Source organism: Thermobia domestica, chromosome 2 (assembly GCF_964235325.1).
Source record: "Thermobia domestica chromosome 2, izTheDome1.hap1.1, whole genome shotgun sequence".
In the NCBI taxonomy this organism is placed as follows: Eukaryota; Metazoa; Arthropoda; class Insecta; order Zygentoma; family Lepismatidae; genus Thermobia; species Thermobia domestica.
The window spans coordinates 339,605,335-339,632,368 of record NC_137455.1 but is presented as its reverse complement, the minus strand read 5'-3'; the positions used below and the strand labels follow the sequence as shown (position 1 = coordinate 339,632,368).

General features: G+C 34.8%; 1 protein-coding gene across 1 annotated transcript in view; it reads right to left on the bottom strand.

Annotated features, from left to right (window-relative positions):
• The window catches only part of LOC145678735 (C3 and PZP-like alpha-2-macroglobulin domain-containing protein 8), a 1,617,316-nt gene that overhangs the window by 791,165 nt on the left and 799,117 nt on the right, over window positions 1–27,034 (bottom strand). The window contains exon 5 of the mRNA XM_081749186.1: window positions 14,923–15,111. Coding sequence (XP_081605312.1) covers window positions 14,923–15,111 — 189 coding nt within the window. The remainder of the gene's footprint in view (window positions 1–14,922; window positions 15,112–27,034) is intronic.

Here is a 27,034-nt window from a genome sequence, read left to right as displayed (position 1 = left end):
CTTTCCCTGGATCATAGTTTATGTTTCATTCTCTTCAGAATAGAGCATACTTTCAAAGGGTACCATTCGCATACCCATATCATACACCAGAAACGGGAAATTAGGACAAATCCGTGAAATTTTCCGCAAAAAAATCCCTTTTACGAAAATATTGAGTCCCTCAGCGCCAGACTTAGATTGACGTACAAATCTCAAAGCAATTTGATAAATAGTTAGATGTGTACACAATGTGTATGCAAAATTTTAATATGTTATCTTGAAAACTAGAAAAGAGAATTTTTTGAAAATTGTCTCAAGAAAAAATGTGATGTCACGCCCCCTTCTTGTCTCATTTGGCGACACCAAGTTAACCATTTGGTTCCAAAACGCATCTGTGTTGTGTTCTTGGCCCATGTCTGACTTGGCCAATAAAAACATCCGGCTTAAATGCCTGTTATAGGACCTAAATAAGCGGTTGAAGACAGCACTGCAACTTGCTACGAAAACATAACATGGATCTTATAACGGATAGTTTTAAAAGAAGAAAAGACAAATACGAATGTAATTGCTGATTTTATTATGTATTTTACGTGATATTAAACAATCCACGTGTTTACGTCGGAAATGAACTAATTATATCATTCAAGACTGGACATCGTATCGAAAAGGGGTTGAAGTCCAAATCACATTAGAAAGGGTCCAGTGAAATTGATGGAACAAAACAGTACAGACTGAATCATTATTCCATTTGGTAAATTCAAACAATTAGAACTGTGGTTAGGGTATTATTATTTAGAATTTCTTTAAAATTGAAAAGGTCCTATATTTATTAATTAATTTATTTGATAAAGCATGATGTTCTAAGAAAAATGTACTGCGTTTGTAGGTAGCACTGTTTACATTTATACATATTATATATATATATATGGACAGATTTGGTGGAGTGCAAAGGTGCACGTGCATCCCCTTCGTTGTAAATATACACTACCTGAAGTGACAAGTTAGCAGTGAAAATAGCAACACTTCCGAAAATTTCTGCTGCCAGGTTTCCGACCCCGAGTGGAGTTAAACCCTTGCTACGCCCTGAAATCGTTACTGCTACTAATCTAGAACAACACTAGAGGTCTTGACAAAATACCCTTAAAACATTATTATACAATTCAACCACACATTAATATGAGCTGTTGGAGGGTAAAATATCCTAAATCATGATATAGAGTTACGTCGTGCCATAGAAGTGGCAGTGATGCAAGTAAGGTATATTGTGGTAACGAGAACAAAGGTTTGGTTGACAAGAAAGTTCAATTATCGCAAAAGTAAATGACTAGAAATTAGCAATTATGAGTGTATAGATGGCCAACATTATAGATAATACCTCAACTACACTTAACTGGCTATCCTTGTGTACTAGTAGCTAGATCTAGTTTTAAAAAATGGACGAATTGGCAACATTGATAACCGCAGAGCTTCAATTTTAATGTTTGATAAGAATTTGCTAAATTTGTATTTATAAGCACAGTTCTCAAGGTTTCACATTGGATAGATGTTTTTAAATACAGCTTTGGCACGAGTATTTAAAATAAAACTGTTGAAATAAAACAATGAAACAGACAACTGAAGTATGAGGATTCAATATTAAGCCGGAAATGGTAGATTTTAGATTTACAGCTTCAATAAAGAGGTGGCAAGTAAGATGGAATTTATTGTTAGGAAGCTCAATACATATACAAAAAGAATTCTTGTTGTCTCTTTACCGTCTGACACCCTGTATAGAAAGCAAACGAACAGAAAATCTGGCAAACTGACACAGTCGTTTTATAATCCCTATTAATTCTCATACTTTTGTAAAAGACAGTTTGAAAATCTAAGAATTTGTTAAAATTCTAACACATAAAATGTCTCTTGCTCAGATGTCTCCATGGCGCATTGCCCCCTCCTTTAAACGGAGCTCAGTTCTTCAAAATACATATCAAAATATATTAAATTTGCTTACTCAAATGTTCGGGGGAACTATAGTGGCTCAGTGGTAGAGAGTTGTCAGATAATGCACAGGTTTATAACAATATTATTGTGACCTATTACAGAAAACATAGAATGTTATTAGTTACTTTCTATAAATGCGAAATATACTTCGCAAAGCTTTGATTATACCAAACAATAAAAAACAATGCAAATACTCACAGCCAGTAACGAGGTATTTCTGATATGCTCTGAAGGCGATGTGCTTGGTGCTGAATTGATACACAAGTAACACGCTAAAGTGGTAGTCATTCTGTGTTGTTTCAACACCTCATTTTTTGCTGTATACTTTTACATGAAGTTATGTGTCATGTAAACGCATACATCAAGATGTGCGTGTATTCACAATTACCCTTGTGTCTCGGTTTTTAGTTCCCTTGGAAAAAGAAATCTTGCGGCCGTCCTTCCTCAATTGGAAATCCCATTAATATATATCCCTTTTCTGAAATGCTCCTAACGTGTGAAAGAAGGGATAAACGGGTTAATTTTCACTGTTAACCTCATTTAACAAATGTGATGAGCTATAATATTATTGTTAATAATAATAATAATAATAATAATAATAATAATAATAATAATAATAATAATAATAATAATAATAATAATATAGCTTTGGAAGAAAATGATAACAATCATGTTATTCAAATATGAAAAAACCATGAATAATACGCGAGTATTTTAATTGGACGAACATTAGTTTTGGAAATTAATAATGATAATATTATAATTAATAACAACATTGTATTTGCAATTCTTGAAATTATCCCACACGTCTGGTTCTATAAACAATGGAAAAGGCAGAGAAATCTAACGATATGTTTTACGAGGCTTATATAATTAAATCGACGATACGCGTATTAAATAACAAACTCATTTGGGTGGATAGAAATGAAAAGTAACTAAAATAATGGGAAGCTTGATTAATAAATGTCATGAATCAACACAATAATGATATCCAAACAGAAAAATATGAAGTGCATTTGTTTTTCCTTTATTATAGAAAATGTTATTTTATACTTAAAAATATAATTGCGGAAAATTAAATAATGAGATTCAGTATGAAATCTATAGTACAAATAAGTACATTTGTGAATATTGCAACATATGCGAAAAATAAAACTTCACAGGAAAAATATTGTTGCACACGGTAAAATAAATAAAAGAAAATACTACGCAGTCCAAAAACAAAAATATTATCAAATAATTATACATTTTTTATAGATAGATACCCCTCTCCCAAAAAGATGTAAAAATTAGCAAATTCATTATCCATGCAATGAACTATTTTCATTTTATGAATAAATTTATTTCAAACTGGGTAAGCAGTCTAATCTGCGTTAGTAAAGTAAAGGTCACCTACCTTTTGGGATACATGAATGGTCAATAGAGGAAGAGACTAAAAACTTTCTTCATTTCAGCTGTCATGGAAGTGATTTTAGCTCCTCGTCCCGGCTCCTTTACTTCCCTAGATTGCCCCAAGAAGATACTAAATGTAACACAAGTAAAATCAAGACTAAGTGTGTAACTTGAAAAAAGAGTGGAGTTGGCAACAATTGTTTCAGTGACGTCATCCCACATACCTCCTCTATCCATGCGGCCAGTTTCGACTTAACCGATCACGCCAGTTGGTACTGCCTCATTGAATGAACACGTGCAACTGCATTCCGCCGAAAAATTGTCTAATGTAAAATCCGAACAGCGGATCAATGTCAAGTTTCTGACCAGCAAAAACATTACTGTGATGGGGCATCCTCCTTATTTACCTAATTTGGCTCTCTGCGACTTTTTTTATTTCCTAATATTAGATCTTGCTTAAAGGGAACTCATTTTACCTCAACTGAAGAGGTTCAAGCAAAAACGAGAATCTCCTACAGGGCCCTCCAAAAGCCTTGTTCCAGAAGTGTTACCAGCAATGGCAGCACAGAATGCAGAACTGTGTGAATGCTGAAGGGGAACTACTTTAAAAGTGATAATGTCATGGAGAACTGATTCTGCAAATATAATTGGACTTATTGGATCAATCTCGTTTTTGGTGATACACCTCGTATTTTAAAAAGTTTGGGTGAATATAAATTCGCTATAGAACGAGAACAGAACGAAAAATATTTCCTGCTCGCAACAGGAATTAAATCTGGACCACTCACTTGGCAAATACATGCCTTACGACTACGCTACATGATATCTCTAATCTAACTTAACAATAACTAATAATTATAGTACAATGTCTATATTAATTTGCCTGGGATGCCAGCACGAAATGGGAGCTTATGTAGTTCAGATTCCACGTTAAGCTGTAGGTTCACGATGCTGAAAGGGATGATAAACTCAAAATCAAATCAAATCAAATGCCAGCTGACATAGAATATGTAATCGAATACGCGTCATTTAAGAAGATTATCTCTTTCTTTTGGTCGGATTATAGCTTATATGTAAGAATAAATTTTAGTTATGTAAATAAATTCTGAACAACTGAAAATAAATTATTATATTTTTCTTCTTCACAATAACAGGCTGTCAACTTTCGACTTATAATTTACCATGTGATTACTGCATAATACAGAATATAAATAAATATGCTGTTGTTGTTAGTTACTGATGGTAATAGAACATGCTCTCATTATTATATATAGAACTTATTGCCAACATGGGTTTTTAACATTTCACTTTAAAATGTGTACTCTAAGGGGGAAAGAAGCCTAAATTTTTCGTAATGAATAATGTCATAAATGTAATCTTGTGCGAAGAACGAAAACAAAGGGTAAAATATTAGGTGTAAGCCGTAGGCCGAGCAAATGCATTGATCTAGAGGCGAAGTCCCCACCTAACCAAGGGCCTAGTTTAAAATACAGCAAATAAATCACGTCTAGTTTTAGATTTACGGGAAAAGTGAATTATGGATTTTTTGTGTGTATGTAAACATTACAAATGCAATGTTGATGGAACAGTAGTCAAACTCCTGTACATACTGGGATCGAATACATAATCACAAAAGTTGTAAATGCGTTCGCAATCGAAATTGAACTCAGGGAAACACCTTAAAGTGATAAAATAAGAAGGTAACTATTCACTACAGGAGTATGAAAAGGTAACCCCTTCGATGAGATGCAACCCACAAAGCTGCTTATTCATGCAGGTTGCATAAACTTCCCTGTTGCATACGTTGCTATGACTGCACAATAAGTTGGTTTTGCTGAGAGTTGATACCTCATAAGGTCGATTTTATATTCCCAATATCTTCCGAAAATTTGCACAACTTGTTTTCAATATAATTGCGAATTGTATAATGGTATGATTAAGTAAAGACATTGAATACTTTACGAACATTGCGAATAACAAATCACTTCAGGATTAGGATTAGGAATTAGATTTCTGGGCTTTCGGTATCTAAAGCCATGTTAGCCCAGCAATAATGAGGGACGACATTTCTATTCAAGAATTCTACCCGAGGAAAGGGAAGAAAGAAAAGATTTGGGAGAACGAGGAAGCGGCCTGGTGCACTTATGTTATGTACCATCCCGGCATTTACTTTGCGTGATGCGGAAAGCCCAGAAATACATCACTCAGGATGATTGTACTGAAAAAGCTTTTACACTTTTTCGACCGAGTGTCCCTACCGGAAATCGAACCAAGGAGCGCTCGTTCCAAAGACGAGACGCCTTAACGAACACGCTAGGCGGAGTCATACAGAAATCAATTTCTAGAAATATTGATTAATTCTAGTTTTCGTGTAATTGCACATATAAGACAGTATAATGCCATCTGCATTAATTATTAAAATTAGAAGAATGTTAAGATTTAAAGAAATTCACGTTCACAATAACGTTCAGAAAAATCTCGACAAGAAATCTAGATCTAAATACAAGAACTGGAAAATTTTGCACAAAACATAATAGACGCACTTAGATCTTTACAGTTTACGGTTAAGTCATAACGTCAACTTATGATAGTTATACCATATTAAATGCACTTCGAAGATTGATATATGAGTTATTTAAAATTACCAAACTGTCTAGCTGATGCAAAATATACTACATATTTTTCCGTTCCTCAGTTAAATGCAACCTATAATCCTTCAAACATTGAAAAGCTATACTAGTTTCAAAGTTTATATACAAAATCTTGACATACAATTATGTACTATGATTTACGAATGTTTTTTTTTTTTAAAAAAAAGTCAATTTTAAATGTCTCTTTTATAAAGTAATAAAACGTTAGGTTTTGTTTTATCGTACTACACCTAATATAAATATTACGATAAAGTCATGTATATGGCAGATGTATACTGTATGTATGTATAGGATTCATACGATACCAAAGGATGATTTTATGTTACTGAGTAAAAATTATGCGATGAATTAAGCTTAAAAATAGTTATTATTGACAGTCGTGTATAAATGAATGTAAATGGAGTTTATGCAACCTGCATGAATAAGCAGCATTGTGGGTTGCATGCCGTCGAAGGGGTTACCTTTTCATACTCCTGAATTGTTACCTTCTTATTTTATCACTTTAAGGTGTATTTTTTGTCTTTTACTACAGATCTAATTCACTACTAGGCTTACAAAGCAATAATATGTAGCTTACGGTCAATTCCACTTTTTAATTTAGTACTCAATTCAGTAACTCTCAGAGCATAATAATAATAATAATAATAATAATAATAATAATAATAATAATAATAATAATAATAATAATAATAATAATAATAATAATAATAATATAAAATTAAAATTTCGTTAAAATTTCTCTAACCATATGTTTTACCATGAAGCTCTCTCACAAATGTATTATTGTAACTTATTTTCGGCAGTTACTATTCCAATAGCATTTTTTTTTTCATGAGCTACCGTAGCCAACTGTTTCTAAGTTGGTCACAAGGAAGCGGGTGAGGTTAGATTTACATCGATGTTTCACCACCCGAGTGTGACGTAATGTCACGTGGTATTATCATGGGGACAAAGGTCGAATAAAACGAGTCCTGTGAGGCTTCTAACCACCCTTCACTCGCTGACGCTCACTCAGCTATGTTTCGTAACGTTAAGTAAATCACTTTTTTATTAATAAAGATGTGTGTGCAAAGTGGTACCTTCCTCCTCCTGGTACCTCTGGCACCTTACCTCTTTCCAACTCCCCATTACCCCCCCCCCCAGAACTCCTAGTTTCGCGAGGGCCCCATTTCTTACTCTTCTGTTGGTTTATAAAGTCATTGTTTATGAAGGATATCAGAAATTTCTAGGTAAATGGTGGGAAAAATACAATTTATGCATTATATGTTACGAACAGGACAAATGAATATTATTTTTATCTTATTTTAATGATAAAAGTGTTATAAAAATTTTAAAAAATAAAAACAAACTTCGGTTGGGCCGGGTTTGAACCCACACCAAAGGCGATTTTTATTATTGCCCGCTCATTAGCATGCTCGGCTACGAGAACCGACAACAACTGTTGTTTGATTTGTGCTATATACATGCTATGTGGCGGGAAACGGATAACTCCAACCAATCAGAACTGTGTATTTAGTTTTCATGGCTAGGATTGAGCGTGATTTAAATATATTTATATTCATTTATTTATGTGTTCCTTTATTCATATTAAGCACATTTTTCTCATCTACTAACATTATTGATAGATATTAATAGATAAAATACATGTTATTCGCAAGGTAAGAATTCAGTTTATGGAAAATATTTAAAAGATTTATTCGAATCCCTTTTCCACCTCCATAACATACTGTAAGTATTTCAATTAAAGCGAAACGGCAGGAACAAAGCTTGACCAACGTGCCAACGTATCGTATATTGATTTTTTTTTTCAATTGGATGCCAATAATTCATTCCAATTGTTACGTAAACTCTTCATTAACAACAAAATTAGAATATAAGTATAATATAGTGGAAATTCCCTCCCTTTAACCATTATAGGCGGAGGTTTCGAACCCGCTGAAACTCTTTGTTACCAAGTTTTAATCAGTTGTTTATATGACGCGTTTCCACTCCCTAACTTGAAGAAATTGTAATCTACTCTATTGTATCGCAAACTATTGAATTTGCTTGAACCTCTCTTAAGGAGAGCATTTAAGTGAAATTGGCATTATTGAAATCCAGTTTGAGCCAAGCACTAACCATCTACAAAAATTCATTTCAAACAGTTCAGTCATTTTTTTTTTCATAATACTATAACAGAGAATGTTGATTTTATTTTCATTTAGAAGACATTGTCTCTTAATTGTATTAAATACCTTTTTAATTATTAAGTAAGTTTTTTTAAGAATAAATCTATTATAATTCTAAAAATGAATTAATTAAATTACTAGGTAATTACATAATCAAGCTAAGTTTACTCGAAAGTCTTTGCGATTGCGCAAACAAATAATGACACTTATATTCACAATGTGAATATAATTTGTAACTCTATGTTTTCCGGATATAGGTTATTATAGGTATCAGGAGTACAGATAAAGCGAATGTAAACGATTCACCTGACAGAGCTGTTAATAACATCATAACTGTCTGTTTCTTAAATTAATATTTTTTTTAAAAAAATAAAAGAATTGGCTTCATGCATTAAAAAATCTCCGGTGCTATGTCTGTATGGTGTCTACTTACCAATTTGGCAGTCCACCATTGTACCCTCGTTCGAATGCGGCTCAATGATTCATTCCACCTCTTTAAAATAAGGGTGTCTGAGGAAACTTGGTGCCAAAAGGGAACCGAAACATGCTTCTCATTACATATTCTCCTTTATGAGCCAAAATCTTGGAAATGTAGAGTCTGGTCTTCACCCAGACCTTGGGCCTCTTATAACGTTTCCGAATTTACGATCTATTTATAGTTACTTTTTATTTGTAACATGAAACTGAATTAATCCTTAAGAAGTTTGGTTTATCAAAACTCTTTTATATATTCATTCGGTCTCTCCATGTGTCCTTCTGTTCGGAGAACCACTTGATAAATAACCATCAATTTTGGCCACGATGTGTAGGATCAAAAGCTCGATATCTGGTTATTTGATTACAATGATATTAAAAACTCTTACTGGTAGAAGCCAAAAAATCCAAAATTGTTCCATCTGCTGGCAACGTGTTGTTGACGTTCTTCCTCATCCTGCCTATAGTCTGGATCTTGCGCCCTTCGAGTTTTGACTGTTCCCCAAACTTAAGGATCATATTAAGGGTCAACTCTACAGCTGTGACGCGTGGGTGGAATCAGCTGTTCAGCAATCGTATCGCCAACAGCCACCACAATTCTTCGCCGACTGCATGAAAAAGTTTGTTTCGTGTTTACACAAGTGTGTTGTCCGTAATGGGGACTATGTTGAAACATGTCACCACCTGTAGCTCAAATTGCAAGGATTCCCCTGATACTTGTATCAATGCTCTCTGTCAAACATCTTGGGGGCGTTACTTACTAAATCACCCTCGTAGCAAATTGCTAAAGCATGATACATTAAAGTGTGGTTCAATGGTAGAGCGCTTACCTTCATAGTGCTTTGTGTCTCTGGTTAGATTCAAGTTCCTTGCAAATTTCGACACTTACCGGTAGACAAATACTGTGTGAGTGAGTTTTTATCAAGAGTTTTTCCATTTCCTCACATCATTACCATACATCATTTTACCAACGTCTCCCTTGACCTCGGAGCATAATAGTGGGACGTTAAACTAAATCATATAGAGTCCAAATAAAAAATGAATATTAGCTACGACCGCCATACATTTTAGCGACCATATAAATAATATTTACTCCATTTTCTCCAAGCTTGCAGGCGAAAATTTACTTTACATCATCATCTTCTGTTCCACTCCATGTAGTCTATCAATTAATATATGTTCTACAATGTATATTTGGAAAATACTATAATCAAATAGAAACTAAAATTCAAGAATTAATCCTAATTGTAGCTTAGTGATTCCCAATCATTTATAATGACGTCACATTTTACTAAATACTCACGACATCGTCACATATGTATTGGAAAATGAGAAAAATGAAATCTTTCAATCTCGATTGTGGCCGTCATGCGTCGAGAGAGACGGATGATTTAAGGCATGTGAATGACAATGGAAGGATAGATGAAACGGGATCTTCGGGAGGAAATGGGAGTATCCTGAAAAAGTACACGGACATGATGTTATCTCTCACAAACTTAGCCGGGAATCGAACCAAGGACACCATGCACCAGAGGTAAGCGTTCCACCACTTTACCACCGTGTCCTCAACGCGTGTACTTGATTTTATTATTATTATTAAATCATATAAATTGTAATAGCGTAAGTCTATAACTTTCTATAAAATAGTGACTACGTACTATTAGCTGCCGCTGAAGGCGTTGACTTGACTGTTACATTGTCTCAAAACTAATTTTACTAATTCTCCCCCCAAGTAGCAAGAAAGCTTTCGGCAAGTTGGCACTTGCTTGGCTTTTTGCTTTCCACGCTTGCTCTTTCAACGCGTGATTTCATACAATCTGCCATTTGTTGTATTTGCAAGCGATACTTTAGATCCTTTGCAGAGCGTCATAGCATCATTGGCCGTTCATTGGCTATTGGCTTTGCCATAAAACGCTGGAACACTGAATGCAAAGTTGATCCCATGTAACTTCGTTACTGGAATCTAGCTTTCGGCATGCTTGCATGCTTTCCAATCAAGCCGGATGCAAGCTTACAGCAAGTAGTTTGCAAGTTGTCACTACTACTAGGATCAAGATTTCTGAATCCTAAAACTTCGCGACACAACAATGTGACACGACGCACTGTATCACTCCACTATCATTTCGCCTTAACAAAAGGCGTCGTTATCATACACTGTTAACTTTTAGGTTGAAGAAAGGGATCATTTCTTTGAAAATTTTCGAAAACTACGCATGGAAATTTACACTCATTCATGTTGTTTTGGTTCAGCTCGAAATTCGCAATTGGTGTATAGATAATCTTTTTACATTTTTAACGTTAAGTTCTAATAATATTATGGAATTTATGGATGGCTACCATTACGAAAAGTATCAAAAACTCACGAATAGTGCATTCAATATTTCCAGACAAATGTTGTTTGCGTATTCAACATGCATGACCAACGAGTGTTGAGAAGAAAGTTTCAGCGTAAACAGCTGGTAACATCTACATAAGGACTGTGTTAGGCAACCCACCTTTTCGTACTGTTAATCTGGTTGTATAGATCAAAGGGATTCAATGAAATGACTATACTGTGTATTGTACTGACTAATACTCCGAAACTTACGTGAACTTATGTTTTTACACGCATTACGAAAATGAAATGAAATCTTTAAGTTTTGAGTCCCATGGTTATGCGGCTAGAATAAAGGAGACAGTGATGATGAGAAATGAATGAAATGGTGGAATGAAAAAAGTGGAAGGAAACGGGAGAACCCCAAGAATACCCAGGCACATGGTATTTGTCCACCACAAAGTTCACTTGGCGCGAGTTGGGATCGAACAAACGACTCTATGCGCCAGAGGTGAACGCTCTACCACTGAGCTACCAGGACCCCTGCACGCATAACAGTCCTGTTCCTCTTAACAAAGACATTATTTACTTTAATAACGTTTGTTCTTTGTACCATATTTCCCTCCCTCACCATTGTTGTAATTTATCTTCATTTCCCTCAGAATACAGCTGTTTTATTTGATATGTCGCAACCAATTTCACTTGTATTTTTTGCTCTTTCCTATCCTACAGCTCACTACACTCTTATTGGTATTCTGTTTGATATACCTATTATTTTCATTATGCTCTAGCAGCTACAGTGACTCAGAATAGTGGTCTCATCTCTGTTGCAAAGGTGGCTCGTTCGATCACAAGCAACATGACTGTGGTGAGCAATATTGTGTCCATGGGTTTTCTCGAGGTTCTCCCGTTTCCTTCTATATCCTCATTGCATCAATTATGTAACATTCTCTCTTTTTCTTAATCAGCTGTTCATTTTACCCAAAAAGGCACAGCAAAACGACGATAAATTAAAAATTTCATATATTTTTCATTATTATCTACATTTGCTTTCCAATCGCCTTTAGCTGCTTTTGTTTGGTGTTCATTAACCTTCCCAATAGTATATATGTTTTCTTTTTGCTGCCAGAAAATTGGTGGGAAATGTTACATAATAAATTGACACATAATAATATATAAGATTTTTTTTATATAAAATTGAAATGGATGGTTAATTAAAATTATATTTTTAGTGTACGTATTTTCGTACACGAAAGGTGAGAAATGGTTAATAGAAAGCGACAACAATATATGATTAAGGTTAGTTCTGTAAATGGGAAAACAAACTTTCCCATTTAAAGCAACAACATAACAGCCAGTTGACCTTTACGTATGCTTTTTGGCCCGTTGCCTTTACTAAACATAAACGCATTTGATGCTGTGATATAAAAAACAAATGCACGGACTTTTTACAAGATGAAAAAAAACAGAAGCAAAAATACTTATTGAAAACAATTTTTAGGATTTTTTATGTGATACGTTAGGAGGTTGAATTATATAAAAAGCACGGGAAAGAGGCATGGATTTTTACAATATACTTTTTGCTTTTTTGTTACATTATATGTTTTTTTAGTAATTGGCATAGAATGTCGGACGCTTGCATTGTAACTACATTTTTAATTTTTAATTTTTTTAACTTTGGAGAGGTATTTTAGTAAAATTTTGCCATTTGGCATGCATGAATAAAACGTTATTTATTATTCTGGGTACAAGTTTTTTGGTGACACGCAACATACTGTACGATTTAGTTATAATAAATTGTATATTTAAATAGGATTTTTAGTTTTCAAGCATTGATATTAATCAGACTTAAAATTAAAAGAGATTTAAACTACATAGCAGAGCCTGGCTTTTAAAAATTTGGTTTGCTTATTAAATTTATTTCTTTATCTACTTATCTTTATTCGGTTTACCTATTAAATTTATCTACTCAACTACTTATCTATTTATTTACAATGTATTTCTTTTGCTTTTTTAAAAAAAATATTTTAAAATAGAGTGGTAGCTTCCAATTGCCTTCCAACCCGCAGTAGCCCATCTGTTAAAGTCAATCTGACCACGTCTGGGACTAATGTCCAAGCTGCCGTACCAATCGTTATGATTTCTGCCAACTTGGCTACTGGAAAACTGCTGTCTTCTCCCAGAGAACACTCTTCGTCTGGTTCCTCCATTTAGACTACTTCGGTAGTGGTGACCCTTCTCGTAGTGAACTACCACCGACATAGCTCTAAATTTCACTGTAGCAACCAATTTCCAATATGATTTTGCAAAATTACAGTACAACAAACAGTAAGATTCAATTTATATTTATACAATTGTTTCTACTGCTTTCGTTCTTTAGTATGTAACCAGTTTAATTTTTTACTGTCACTCCCATGTATAAGAATAATTAAAATCAGTATATTTTAAAAGCAGTATATTGGTGTGGAAATATTAATGTTAACATTTTTGAAAATTTGTCTTGCAAATCTGAACTTTTCTGAAAGTTCTCTTTTCCAGTATTAATTGGTCACTTTCGCAAGCTTATAATAAACACAATACTTTACAAAATACAGTGAAATCTCGATTATCCACGACATTGGGTAACAGCCGAAGATAATCCGCATAAACGGCTTAAAAAGGGATAGAAATCAACACAAAATTTCTTTTTAGTAATTTTTACCTGCAGAAAGGGGTCTGCAGACTGAAATGTGACTTACGAATGTGACTGAAATGTGTCACTAGTTTTCTATACTTACAATCTTATTGATTTGTTTATTTACTACAAAATCGGTAAACTGGCTTTGTTTTTCATGTTAAAGGCCTTTTGGTTGTATAGGGTTACTTAAAAAGCGCACCGGTTTTAGATAGTCTGGCAAATTTTTGTTTCACAGGTTACCGACATTGTTTTGTAATATTGCTCTACCCACAAACATTCTGATTGTCTCCTTTGTCCGAATTGTTCGCATTTCTTCAGTCTGTGTCTCATCGTGGAGCAGTTTACCATACCGCAACGTGTGCTAATGGTGAAAACTTTATCAAAACGGAGAAAGTTATGCAGCAACTGTCAGACCAATTCGCGCGGTTCTAGGGCGAAATGAAACACCGAATGAATCAACAGTTCGCAGACTTATGAAAAAGTTGATTGAAGCGGGTTCAACAGTGAACATTTAAAAGTCCTGCGCGTCGTCGTAGTGGTCGTCGGCGAAATCCAAGTTGAAACTGCTTGGAGGCAATCGTACGAATTTCACGAACGGAGTTATTCCATGCCAGCGCAGTAGAGGAGGTCATGTGCCCGACGTCATTCACAATACCTGAAATCGGAATGTGTGATGAACATATTTATGAATTTTGTTAGTGTTTTTTGATAAAATAAAATTCATAATTTGATGTGACAAAACCGGGGCGCTTTTTGAATATCTCTTTATATGACCAAAGTTTATTTTAATAAAATTTGGTAGAAAATGTCACAGAAAAACAAGAAAAGAAAAGGAAAAAACAGCTAGGATATTCTACCTGCGGATAATTGATTTTGTACTGTATTCATATTGTAAAATATATCAACGTATTTCAAAATGTTCATAATTTTCAATATCTCTTACTATATTTGAAAGTCACTTCGTTTAATTCAGATTTTCTTTCCGGACTTATGATCCAGAATTATTTGTAACTGGTGCTTTATGAATTTATTTCGATATACCACTATTTACCATAGAGACAATCCTTTAAAAATATATACGACATAAAGATTCACTTACACAGTCAACAGATGGCTATTCTTAATGATTCTCTTGTTCTTCTTTGTAAGTTTAAAGAAAGACTCAACGAAGCCTTTGTAATTCTAAACAAAGCTGCAACGAGATTAAACATAGGAGGAAAAAGAGATAAGTTACGAAGTGTTGCTAAGTTCCAAAGCGGTAATTATAAAACATTAAGTACTTACTACTCTCTCCAGGTCGATACCGCTTTTTGGCGGGCCGGATAATAACGTCACGTACAGAACCAATCAGGCGTAACTCGGAACTACTTTGCAGCGCGCAATCATCTCCGTCATTGGTGCAATTCACCATCACTTGAAGGAGACAGCTTCCAACGGCCTCTGGAGGAATGGACACTGGAACTATTCCATGACCTGGAAGAAAATCCGGAAAAAAACAGTCATTAAGCGTTCGTTCGAAGGGTACATACAAGCGACGTGACAGTTTAGGAAGAAAGGAAATGCATTGTCTCTTAACGCTAGGCGTAATAAGATAACATCCTTTGTGTGATCTTTGCACGTTGTCTTTTGTGTTTCGATGCACGACGAACAAGAACAAAGAAGAAATGCAAGAAACAGAGCACATGAGGACAAAAGGGAAAATTTTGCAATGAAAGTGAATAACAAAACATAATAGTAAGTAAACACCCAAATTAAACCTTACGAGCTTAATAGAGATAAAACCAACTGATAGCAGGGAAAATTATGCAGTCATCATGGCGTCCTTTTGTCATGTGTTCCCCAAAAGGAACAAATACAAGAAGGAGAAATATTCCATGCAAGTAGACTCTTTGTCTTCAACGGCCAATGCTTGAATTATGGTATCCACTTTGCTTCAAAAAGATATTTTTGTGACTGATAATTTTCATTATTTACCGATGGTTAGTAATGCATTTGGGTAACAATTGGAAATCTATAATTTCTCTTTCAATATAGAAGTTGTAAAAGACTTATACCAGAGGGGACGATCGGGGCAAAAGCCCTCCCCCCAGAAGAGGAAACTTTCTTATTTTATATTAAAAAACATGCCAGAGTTTATAAGTCTTAAAAGTAGCTCTAAGTAGCAGTATTACACCCTCCAGAAATCCGTCCTGGATACGCCACTGCCTTATAATGTACCTTTATTCAATTTTAATTGAAAAATATATTAATTACTTCTAATATCAGAAAGAATAAGAAGAATTGGACATATTTTATTCTAAAAAGGAGTTCACCTGAGTTATTTAGATAACAATCGAGTAGTACTAAGAAGTGTGAGTGTTTTCTGATTTAAAAAAAAATGAGTTAGAATTGAAACGGTTAAAGGATAAAGGTGGTATTTAACAAATTCCACATTTCTGGAAAATTGTCTTTTACAAATTTGTCCGTCAACATGCCCCCTTCATCGTTTCTAAATGTCTGTACTCAGAAAAGAACTCACTAACAGGGTCGGACTGGCTATTAATTGGCCCCAGTGGCTGTTATAATGTATTGGTCCCAAATTTTCAATCCCTCCATCCACCATTACCTGAATTGCTCACTGTTTTCTACAATAAAGCACACTGATATTTAGCAGCCACACCGCACATTATACCATAAAGATCATATTATAAAATGAGGGTATATGTTATGTAACAATATTTATGTGTACCGGTACATGGCTCGTACTTTATAGGGAACGTGAGTTGCAATAAAATTTTAATGGAACGCTCAAAAAGCTTAATATTATCAAGTTGCCGCCGTGACTGTTCACAGGAATATTAATTGTCGCACACGTTTCCCATAATTTTTAATGTTCTTCCTGACCTCCTCTCTTTATTAAAATTTTCATTTGGCCCCCCTTTTGATTTGGACCCTGCCTGGGTGGCAATCGCCGCCTAGCCACCTGGGCCAGCCCGGGGACTAATATATAACACGTGTATGAGCCTTTTTTTTTTTTTTTTTTTTTGCTAGCTAGCTACGGAGTAGCTAGCACCCATTGCGAGGGCTGTACACTCTACTAGGGAAAGAGATTTCATATAATCATGCAGAAGGAAGAATTTTTAGCTGGACAAAAAGACATTTATTAACTTCGTTTAGTATTGATAAGCATTTCTTTATAACCAACATAAACAGTTCGGAGGGCTGGGAATGAATATACTGTTTAGGAGTAACTGCGAAAAGAAATAAGAATGAGGCTATGAGCCGCCAGAATGTAGCCTTTCAAATAATGTAACATAACACCTTCATCCTCTAAGTGCTTCAATTGATTGATTGATTCACAATAGTTGCCATCAATAATGGCAGGAACAACACTATGTTAAAATGTCAAATGATTATTCCCTAGACATCGTCATGGAGATTCGCCTTATTTCGATATTCTATTGATTGTTTTCAATTAATTGTTTTCAAATAATAACATTGGTGATGGTAGCGCCTTCTATTGAGATAGGAACAAAGCATTTGAATGTTCAAGACAACCTTAAGGATCTACAGATAAAAGCTGGACGCAAAATTTCCAGTTTCCATTGACGACCATATAATTAAGCTTTGTGATATGCATTTGGACTTTACTATGCTTATCAAATGTCAAAGGCGGCCAAGCTCTTGAATGTGGCTACTGGACAGAGGCAAGGTAAATTCAGCTGAGGCCTGCGGCAAGTGCAATTCACCGAAATCAGCTTACGCAAGCAATTTGAGAGCTACTATTTGCCGGATTAAAAAAAAAAATATATTTTCTTGCACCAAGCTTGGCACTCCGAAACATTATATAATGTGGTGCCCTCTACTTGAGGATCGAATGAATGATAGGCATATCATAAGGACAAGAAGATTCGAAGATTTTATCTCCGATGAAAGAGACTTTAAAGTGCTAAACAAAATAACGACAGATTTTTTCCCAACGAAGTAAAAAAAACAATATGAGGAAAGGAATTTAGCAGACAGGAACCAATAAGGGATCAATAGATTTGAAAGGGAAAGAAACGAAGTGCGTGAATGTTTGTTTGTGTCATTCTTTTGACACCTCCAGGAACGCTGGTATTCCACGTGCCCCGGAAAAAAAGTTTGAGTGAATGTGGGCTCGACACATCCCGGCACAGACCGGATTGGAACTCCGGATGTGTCGGGCAGGAGTGAATTCTGCATTTCGGTGGATACAAGGATAAATTATATTAAAATTTGTAAAACCAGCCCTAAAAATTAAATTAAATTTACAGAAAAGTCAGCATTTGGGTCAGCACATAACCAATTTTCTAAGTACCTCCCTGATTTGTAACCATAAAACATGGACCGATTTTCTTAGTTTCTAGCCACAAAGTATGCACCTATTCCCTTAGCTTGTAGGCATAAGATCTGCAGTGATTCTTTTAGTTTGTAGCCATAAAATGTACACTATTTCCTTAGTTTGCAGCCATAAAATATGCACCGATTCCCTTAGCTTGTAGCGATAAAATGTTAACTTCCTTAGCTTTCATTACCTTCCATTCGTTAACTTTCAGTCCAAGTGTTATTCCTACTGTAAGACTATAATGAAATATTGAATCCAAACTAGGGAAGAACTACAGGGTGTCCAATATAAAATGTTACCCAGAGTTTGGGATAGTAGAACTTTTGAACTTGAAGTAATACACAAATAATGGTTATACCAAAATGAACCCTTGTTCATGCATATATTTTTAAACTAGGAACCAACGACTGAAGTACACTAGGAGCCACACAGTGTTGCCAGCTGTAACTGAAGGTGTAAGTCAATTTTTTTGCAAAACATGTAAATTGACTCATAACTTATACGCATGGATGTTCTGTCGTTAATTTTCAGTTTGTTTCGTTGGAGTGGCTTGGAAACTATGAAGCAGAAATAAGAATTTTTCATTTCCACCAATAACTAATTGGATGAGGCCTCTGTAAAGGGAAACTAGGGAAACCGTAGTTTTCATAAATTAACACTCTGAATTGGCAACTTTGCTGATGTTTCAGCGCATCCAAAGGTGTGTTAAGGATCTGTCTACATTATGCATTTTCTGTAAAGAATGAAAAACAAACTTTGAAATTATCATGATAAAACGTTTACTTACATACACCCGGCAACACTGCTACTGCCAGAAATGAGTTGCCAGGTCTATAGCGGATGCTGGGAGTGTCCCCTGTTTCGATTCAAACACTGGTTTACACGTTTTATCAGGTTGCCAGCAACTTTTCGAAGATTAGAAGTGTTAATATTCTCAATGGCACTGGGAATGTTCGTTTCCAGGTCTTGAATAGTTCGAGAATTGTTCTTGTATACCTCTTGCTTTAAATAGCCCCATAGAAATGAATAGCAGTGTTGCCGGCTGTATGTAAGTAAAAATTTTATCATGATAATTTTAAAGTTTGTTTTTCATTGTTTTCAGGAATTGCATAATGTAGACAAAACCTTAACACACCTTCTGATGCACTGAATCATCAGCAGGGTTGCCAATTCAGAGAGTTAATTTATGAAGACTACGATTTCCCTAGTTCCCCCTTACAGAGGCTTCATCCGATTAGTTATTGGTGGTAATGAAAACTCCGCTGTTTCCGTAGTTTCCAACCTACTCCAACTAAACAAACTTAAAATTAACGACAGAACATCCATACGTATGAGTTATGAGTCAATTTATATGTTTTGCAAAAAAAAATTGATTTACACCTTCGGTTACATCTGGCAACACTGTGTGGTTCCTAGTGTACTTCAATTTTTGCTTCCTAGTTTAAAAATATATGTATAAACAACGCTTCATTTTGGAATAACCATTATTTGTGTATCACTTCAGGTTCAAAAGTTCTGCTATCCCAAACTCCGGGTTGCATTGTATATTGGACATCGTGTACTTGTTCCTTACAGTAAGAGCAAGAATATCAACACTACAGCTAAGACGTGATACGTAAATCTGAAGTGACCATTGTTTTGCTTAGAATTTATCGAGAAATATAGACTGTTAAATAATGAAGAACGCGCATTTACATTTTCTCCAATATATACTGAAATCCAATGCGACAATTGGTTGAAATTTACAACCTTGCAATTGAACAGAGAGAAAATCGTATTGAACATTCGACTACGCTGGTAGTATAAATTATCCGCTGAAAGAAGATGTGTCAAAGGTGACGAGGCGGAAAGAAGAGAATGGCTTGGATTGATTTCGCAGCTTCGACCTCGACTTGAACTTCCGGTGTCAACAGCCTGGAGTCACTGGAGCGTTTTCCAGCCTCTATCTCCATCTCGTCTTCCACCCTCGCTGACCGCTGCAAAAGGAGAGTGTTCGGTCACCAGGAAAAGTGAAGAGGGGGAAGGAGAGAAGAGACAAGAGATGTTCTTCCAATCTCTGAAACAAACCAATCCCTCGTTTGCACACTCCTGCCACCTGCTGGTAGTGACATTCAGTAAAAGGAAGGGAATGGGTGACACACAATGGGGGTAGTTATAGAGGTAGAAAATGGACGGAGCAACAAAAATCGAAAATGGAGAGCACTGCTCCCTGAAGTCTGTTTCTGAAAGACAGACTCGTTTTTTTGTTTAGGAAACGGTTTCCAAGTTAGAGTTTGATATCTCAAAGGTACAATAAATTATATTCCGTCGAAAACGTTAGAAGACATAAAAAGATTAATATTTCTAATTACATAACTAGACCTGTAAGAGGGGTCTTGAGCCCACATAATAAGCATCAAGATGGTAGGTCTACGTATTAATCTAAACAGTGGTAAGTACCATAATCAACAAAAAAGTGTTTAATTTTACTCATCTAAGGTTTGAAGCACGTATCACGTCCAACGCAAAGGGAGAAAACAAATTCTGTTGATGTTAGTTAGCAAAAAAAAAAAAAAAAAATCAGAAGCATTAGTTTCGTTAAGACAATGAATTTTTGTGAATGTTACGCAGAATATAAAATTTTATTTCAGGACAGGCTGTGGCTCAGTGGTTTTCCAGGGTTTGGCTCTGTGTTAGGCTACAAGATACAGTTCATCGAGGGTTCGAGTTCCTATGAAGGACATCAATGTTGAAACTGTACTGAATATTTCTGTGTTCGTGTCTCTTTTAAGTCTGATAGTCATGACAAGTGCAAAGAAGTAAATATAATCTAAAGGAAAAAAAAAAGATTTTTTGAAAGTTGTAGAGAACTCCCATCTAGTGTGATTTGTTTTTAGTTCGATTCCATTTCATTAAAATGGACACATCGCTTCCGTGGATATATTCGGGATTCTCCTGCTTCCTCCCTTACACTCATTCTACTTTTCTCTCCATAATGATACAGTTTCATTAAGAGTCCTGGCTCATTTAAATTAATAAAAACATTTCATTTCCAAGACTTTCTGGAAATTGTTTTCCAAGTACAGAATCCAGGTAAATTAATATATAGGCCTACTTGAACATCTGAAATACACAGTAAAACAATGTGTCAATATAACTACACGCAAACAGAGCACAACTATCCAAGTATGACTAAGTTTTCAACAAAACGCAAATTTAAATCTCTCCTAATTGGAACTGAGAAAACATATCGCAGAAGAAAATCTTACATTTGTACGCAAAATGCTACACACTAAAACTGATTGCTCTGACTTGAAAATGCCTTGTTATTAATTATAGTCGTGTAAATAATGTTCAAACTCTAATTACAATGTAGTGCTCCTTTATAAATCCGATAGAACAAATTCCTAGCTAGGCCTAACGAATATTTTCAGCAAGCTGAATATAATATTTGTAGAGGGCTCTCAATACGGTTTATTTATGTTAACTTAAAACTACAATCATCTAGAAGATTCTCTTAACAGGATATTGTAATAAATATGCCTTTTTTTATATTCTTATAAAGTTTACACATTTTTGTTTAATTCTTCATAACGTCTCTCAACTACTTATTTTTCATTACATTCGACACTTTTTATACGTAGCACAACCCTTATTCAGTACTTTCCCAGAACTCATTGTATATTCATCAACATTTATGCATAATTACAGAAGGAAATTAATCATCTGTGTCGTTATGGACAGTAGCGTACCCAGGAATTTATTTCGGGGGGGGTTCAAACTAAATATGAAGCTATTTTATATTAAAATTGCTAAAATTGCCCCTAAAATTAGGCTAAATTTTTAAAAAGTCGAAATTTCGGGGGGGGTCCGGACCCCCGTGTCCCCCCCCTTCCGTACGTCCCTGGTTATGGATATCCTAATAAAGTATCCTATAATGTGGTCGATGTAATTACTTGCTAAAATAGAATTCTATTCTAATAACTATTGGATTACCAATAAAATTCGGCATTAATTTTAGATATTTTGCGAAGTATTTCGAAATTTGTACAATATTACTATTTCTCGGGGTAATTATTTAGTAGTACGTACAAAATCCTACTCCACGAAATACTTTTTACTAGGGCAAAGTTCTTGGCGCCTGACTTGCTTTGGTTATCACCGTATTCGAAAGTTCGCATCTGTAACCACAAATACAAAGTAAAATCTCCTGGCACTGACAGCGCCCTCTAGCCGCCTTTTCAGTAAAGATTAATTCTCTAAAGAATGTGGGGATACAAGTCTCTCAATTTAAAAGTGCACTCACTTTTATTTTACTTTAAAAAAAATGTATATTTAAATAAGAACGTGTTTATTCTTTCAGAAACAACAAAAAAATAAAATGTATCAGAAAGAAGAAAAATCTATTTCCAAGAAAATTAATTTTGTTTTTAAAAAAGATCTATTTATGCCTGACTGAAAGAAAAGAAAACTATTGGGAGCGCACTCATAGGCAATCACTTGTTAAATTCTTTAAAAACGACGTATCATATTGTAGTGCTATTAATATAATGAATTTCTTTCTTTATTATTGACTCATAAGAAAAATTAAAGAATTTATTAATTTGATTGTAGGTGAGAACTCTCCCCATAGTAGCGGATCTACCCCGGGGCTGGAGGGGCCTAGGCCTCCAGTTTTAAGAGTGACAAAAATAATTTAAGCTATTATTTATATATTTTTGAAAGTTCGTAGTAAACTCATGATATAGCTATCCTAGTCTGGGTTCTGGCTGCATTCAGTAGGTTTTACCTTCTAGATTCACCTCTGTTAAATTTATAGTTTTTAGTGATGCATAAAGAGAACTTTTTCTTTTAGAAAAAAGTTATTTTCTTGTAAGCAATTATTTCTATTTTCTAGTACGATTTGTTTCATTTTCTTCGTGTTCTTAAAAAAAAACAGAAAGTCTGTATATAAATTATTTTATTCTACAGAAAACATGTCTTTTCTTTAAAAAATCTTTATTTTATCTTCCTAGCAGAATACCCGTTCTTCGCACGGGGAGAATACATTTCATTTTTGACATAAAGGACAATAGAGATTGAGTTTGGATTAAACGTCATCGCAAGTATTACTGTTCATCTCAGCGACCACGAAAACAATAGATTCAACACTAATATCGGCCATTTTCGATCATTTTTAAATATCTTCCCCTTCCGTCCTGCACCGTCAAAGTTATATGAAAACAATTGTCCCAGCCCCGAACCTCAGCTATGTTGAAAATTTGATCGAGATCAGTTGGGTGGTTCAAGAATTATTAAGTCTTATTTTTATATATCTTCATATCTCCGACTTCCCTAAGTTGCACTATCACAGTAAAATGATAAAAATCATTCCAGGCCCGAAACTCATCTATGCGGAAAATTTGATTGAGATCTGTCGGGTGGTTCAAGAGATAAAGAGTCACAAACATAGTTACTTTCAATTTTATAAATACAGTAGGACGTCGATAATCCGAACGTCAAAAATCCGAAGGTGGTCCCTGGACGCTTTTTAAATTTTGTCCTAGCACTAAGATCTATTCCAGGCAACCTGATAGGAAACTCCCCTTCCTCCCACCACTCTCCAGTACGGAGGGGAAATCAAGCCGTTGACCTTCACAGGGAGGGAAGCTTTTCTAATAAACAAAATCGTGTACACACTAAATTCGTACGTCAATTCGCTCGCACCTGATGGCGAGAAAGCACTGACTGCTGTTTTTACCTGTCAACTCCAAATAACAAACAATTACTGTTTTTAATTGTTGTCTTTAAGAAAAGTATTTTTTACTATTTATGTATTAAAGTTTTGGCTTTAGTCCTATTTATTAAATTGCATTTCTAGAAATAAGAACTAATTCGTTATAAAGTTAATTTCCATTATTGTTTCACTTAAGAATCGGGAGAGAAAGCAAACCAATCCTGTCGACATTCTGTCTTTATTTACAAGTTCAAGGAAGGTAATCTTCTGGCTGTCTGAGTATCGAGTGCCCAGACTATCGACCTGTGCAAATATTGTATGAATTTAGCGTGTGTGGTAACTATATTATATATAGTGTCGTGTGAAATTAGTGCATATTAAATTGTATTCTGTATCCATTATGTTTTGTATAGTTTATATTATCTGAAACAAATTTTAGTGCATATTAAATTGTAAATAATTGCGTATTTAGTGCTTTGTGAAGCGACAATTCATGATGCTTGCAGTAGTTCTGCGATAAAACATGAGCCCGGGACAGCGTTACAAGAGGTACATCAGGTCTTTTCCCGTAATGAATTGCCAACGTTAAATAAAATTCTGATAGCTATAAATACCGATGATGAACTGCCCTGCTTTTCTCACTCAACTCTCCATAGACTGTTGAAAATAATGAAATTCAAGTATGTATAGCACCCATTAATTGCATTGACCTCCAGACAAGAGTTCTGTGAGAACTAAAAACTTTTGTTGGGGCCATGGTGGCTCCGTGGTAGAGCGTTCACCTCTGGGGCATAAGACCCCGGTTCGATCCCAGCTCGTGTTTAGTGGGCTTTGTGGTGGACAAGCACTGTTTTTGCAGATTTTCTCGGAGTTCTCCTGTTTCCTCCTACTTTTTTCTTTGCACTGTTTCATTCATTCTCGTCATCACAGTCTCCTTTAGCCTATCCGGCATAACTGCGATACGTAAAACTCAAAGATTTAATTTCATTTCCAAACATCTGTTACTCTCCCTCCCCCTCAACGGTCGTCAGGACTATTGACAACTCCGTTTTTATTAAAATAGTCAAGTAACAATTCAAAAGTCAATTTCCTCTATTATCAATTGGCTAAACTCAAGGCCAACGAAAGGGCTGGGTGAGGATTGCAACCACACAAGGCGCCAAATTTTAGGGGATTTTAGGGGCGTCAAATTCACTGTGTTGGTTAAGCTCCAATATTAAAATTTTGCTTGAAACGACAGACTCAGACATGGGCCTGTTCAAATTACGTAGCATCTGCAGTTACTATTTCGTGTCAGGATTCAATCAATCTGGGATTGTTTTTCTAAGTCCACCATAACAAATTTTCCCCCTTAATAAACTCAGAAGACTTCAATGTTGATGAATCTTGTATGTATGATGCTTTACCGTAAATTTATCGCCGCGTATTAATAAACAACAAACAAAAAAAGATACTTTGCCACCATCACATCAGGTGTACGTACGAAGAGAAAAACGTAGGAAAATGATTTCATTGAAAAATAATCAATAGAAACCAGGGCATTTGCCTGAGTTGAGGCGCCCGGGGCGAGACGCATTTATTCACTATTATCAGTGTGTATACATTTGGTTATTTTTCTTCTGGTTCTTTTTAATGTAAGAACACATGTATATAAGAGAGGAAACAAGAAGTGTATTATTATTATTATTATTATTATTATTATTATTATTATTATTATTATTATTATTATTATTATTATTTCAGGTTCCATTGTTATTATCTTAACGCACTGATAATTTACCCATACATATTGTACTTGGTTTCCGATTTTATATTATAAAATTCATGTATCAAAGCAGTAAATACCAATTCAATTACCAACCCTGACATCCCTTGCCATTCCAACATTATGTCATAACCCCGACTGCCAAAAAAGAAGGAAAATAAACAATACAACTGTTCAATAAAATTTCCATTAAAATAACACATATGCTACTTACTCACTAATGCAGGTAAATGTCATTAAGTGTTTTAAAATACTCAATGTTATTATGAAAGTTGTAATTTATTATTTAGGCCTAGACATATTTAAATACACTCTATACCTCCGTATGCGGGGGCTGATGGTGGAAGACGGAACACCAACATTCACCTGTACTTGAGCGTGGTGGGGGAAAAAACTTCTTCTTTTTCCTATCCTTTTATGTGAAACAGAGAATAGCGATAAATAAACAATAGGGTTGTCCGTCGGCGTTGCGTGAAGTCAGTGTTTTTACAAATGCTCATTCATATTTAATTGATTGTCATACATATTTTTATTTTTATTTTCCCTTAGGCCTACACAAGTTAAGTTTTAAGTGTGAGTTACAAGAACGGTGTAATTTAGTGTATGAGCACGATCTTCCGAAACATTAAATGGAAGTAGTCTTACGTACAGTATTGTAATTACTGCATGCATTGTATAGCCACTGCATTGATAAAAGAGCATACCGTACAATATATTTAAGCCTAAATGGCATTTTCTCGGTCATTTTCGAAAATCCGAACCTGTGGTCTTAATTAGTTTGGATTTTCGATTTCCTACTGTATATTATTTTCTACTTTGTAACCATAATTAAATACATTCGTTTTTTATCGTTGTACGATTATGTTTCCTTCGTTTCCTACACGTTTGCAGAGACGTGCTGTATTCTGATACTGTAGTCTGAACAAAACTAAAAAAAATCATCATATATATATATATATATATATATATATATATATATATATATATATATATATATATATATATATATATAATGGAGAGAGAGAGAGAAATAACAATGGAATATTACCTAATATATTGTCACCCGATTTATGTCACTGTGAAAAAGTTTATCATTGTATGAACGTCAAAAATATAATTAAATTAAGATTTCAATATATGATGTCATAGTTGAACTATTGCAACTTAAAGAAGGAATGCAATAATTGAAAATTTTTGAAACTAATTTAAATTAAATTGTCATTAATTAATTTAATATTGTTCATATTTTATTCTTCAAGTCATCCAGTCACTCATACACGAGTACGAAACCTTAATTGATATTTAATAGCAGCAAGGGCAACAATTACAGAATCTGATAAAGAACCGTTCATTTGCTGTCAATTGACAGTAGCGACACCGTGCGGAAAACCATGATTTGTATGATCTTGCTGCTCGTTCGCAAGTCCACAGAAGTGTAGATGGCAAGAATACGCTACAACTTGTTGCGTCGTTTGCGCCACATCAATAAACTACATGTTTTCACTTAAGTTTACAAGAACCTGGTTAGTACTTAGTCGAGTCACAATATTTTCGGTATATTTCCCATTGTCAAAGAATATGTCTGAAAATA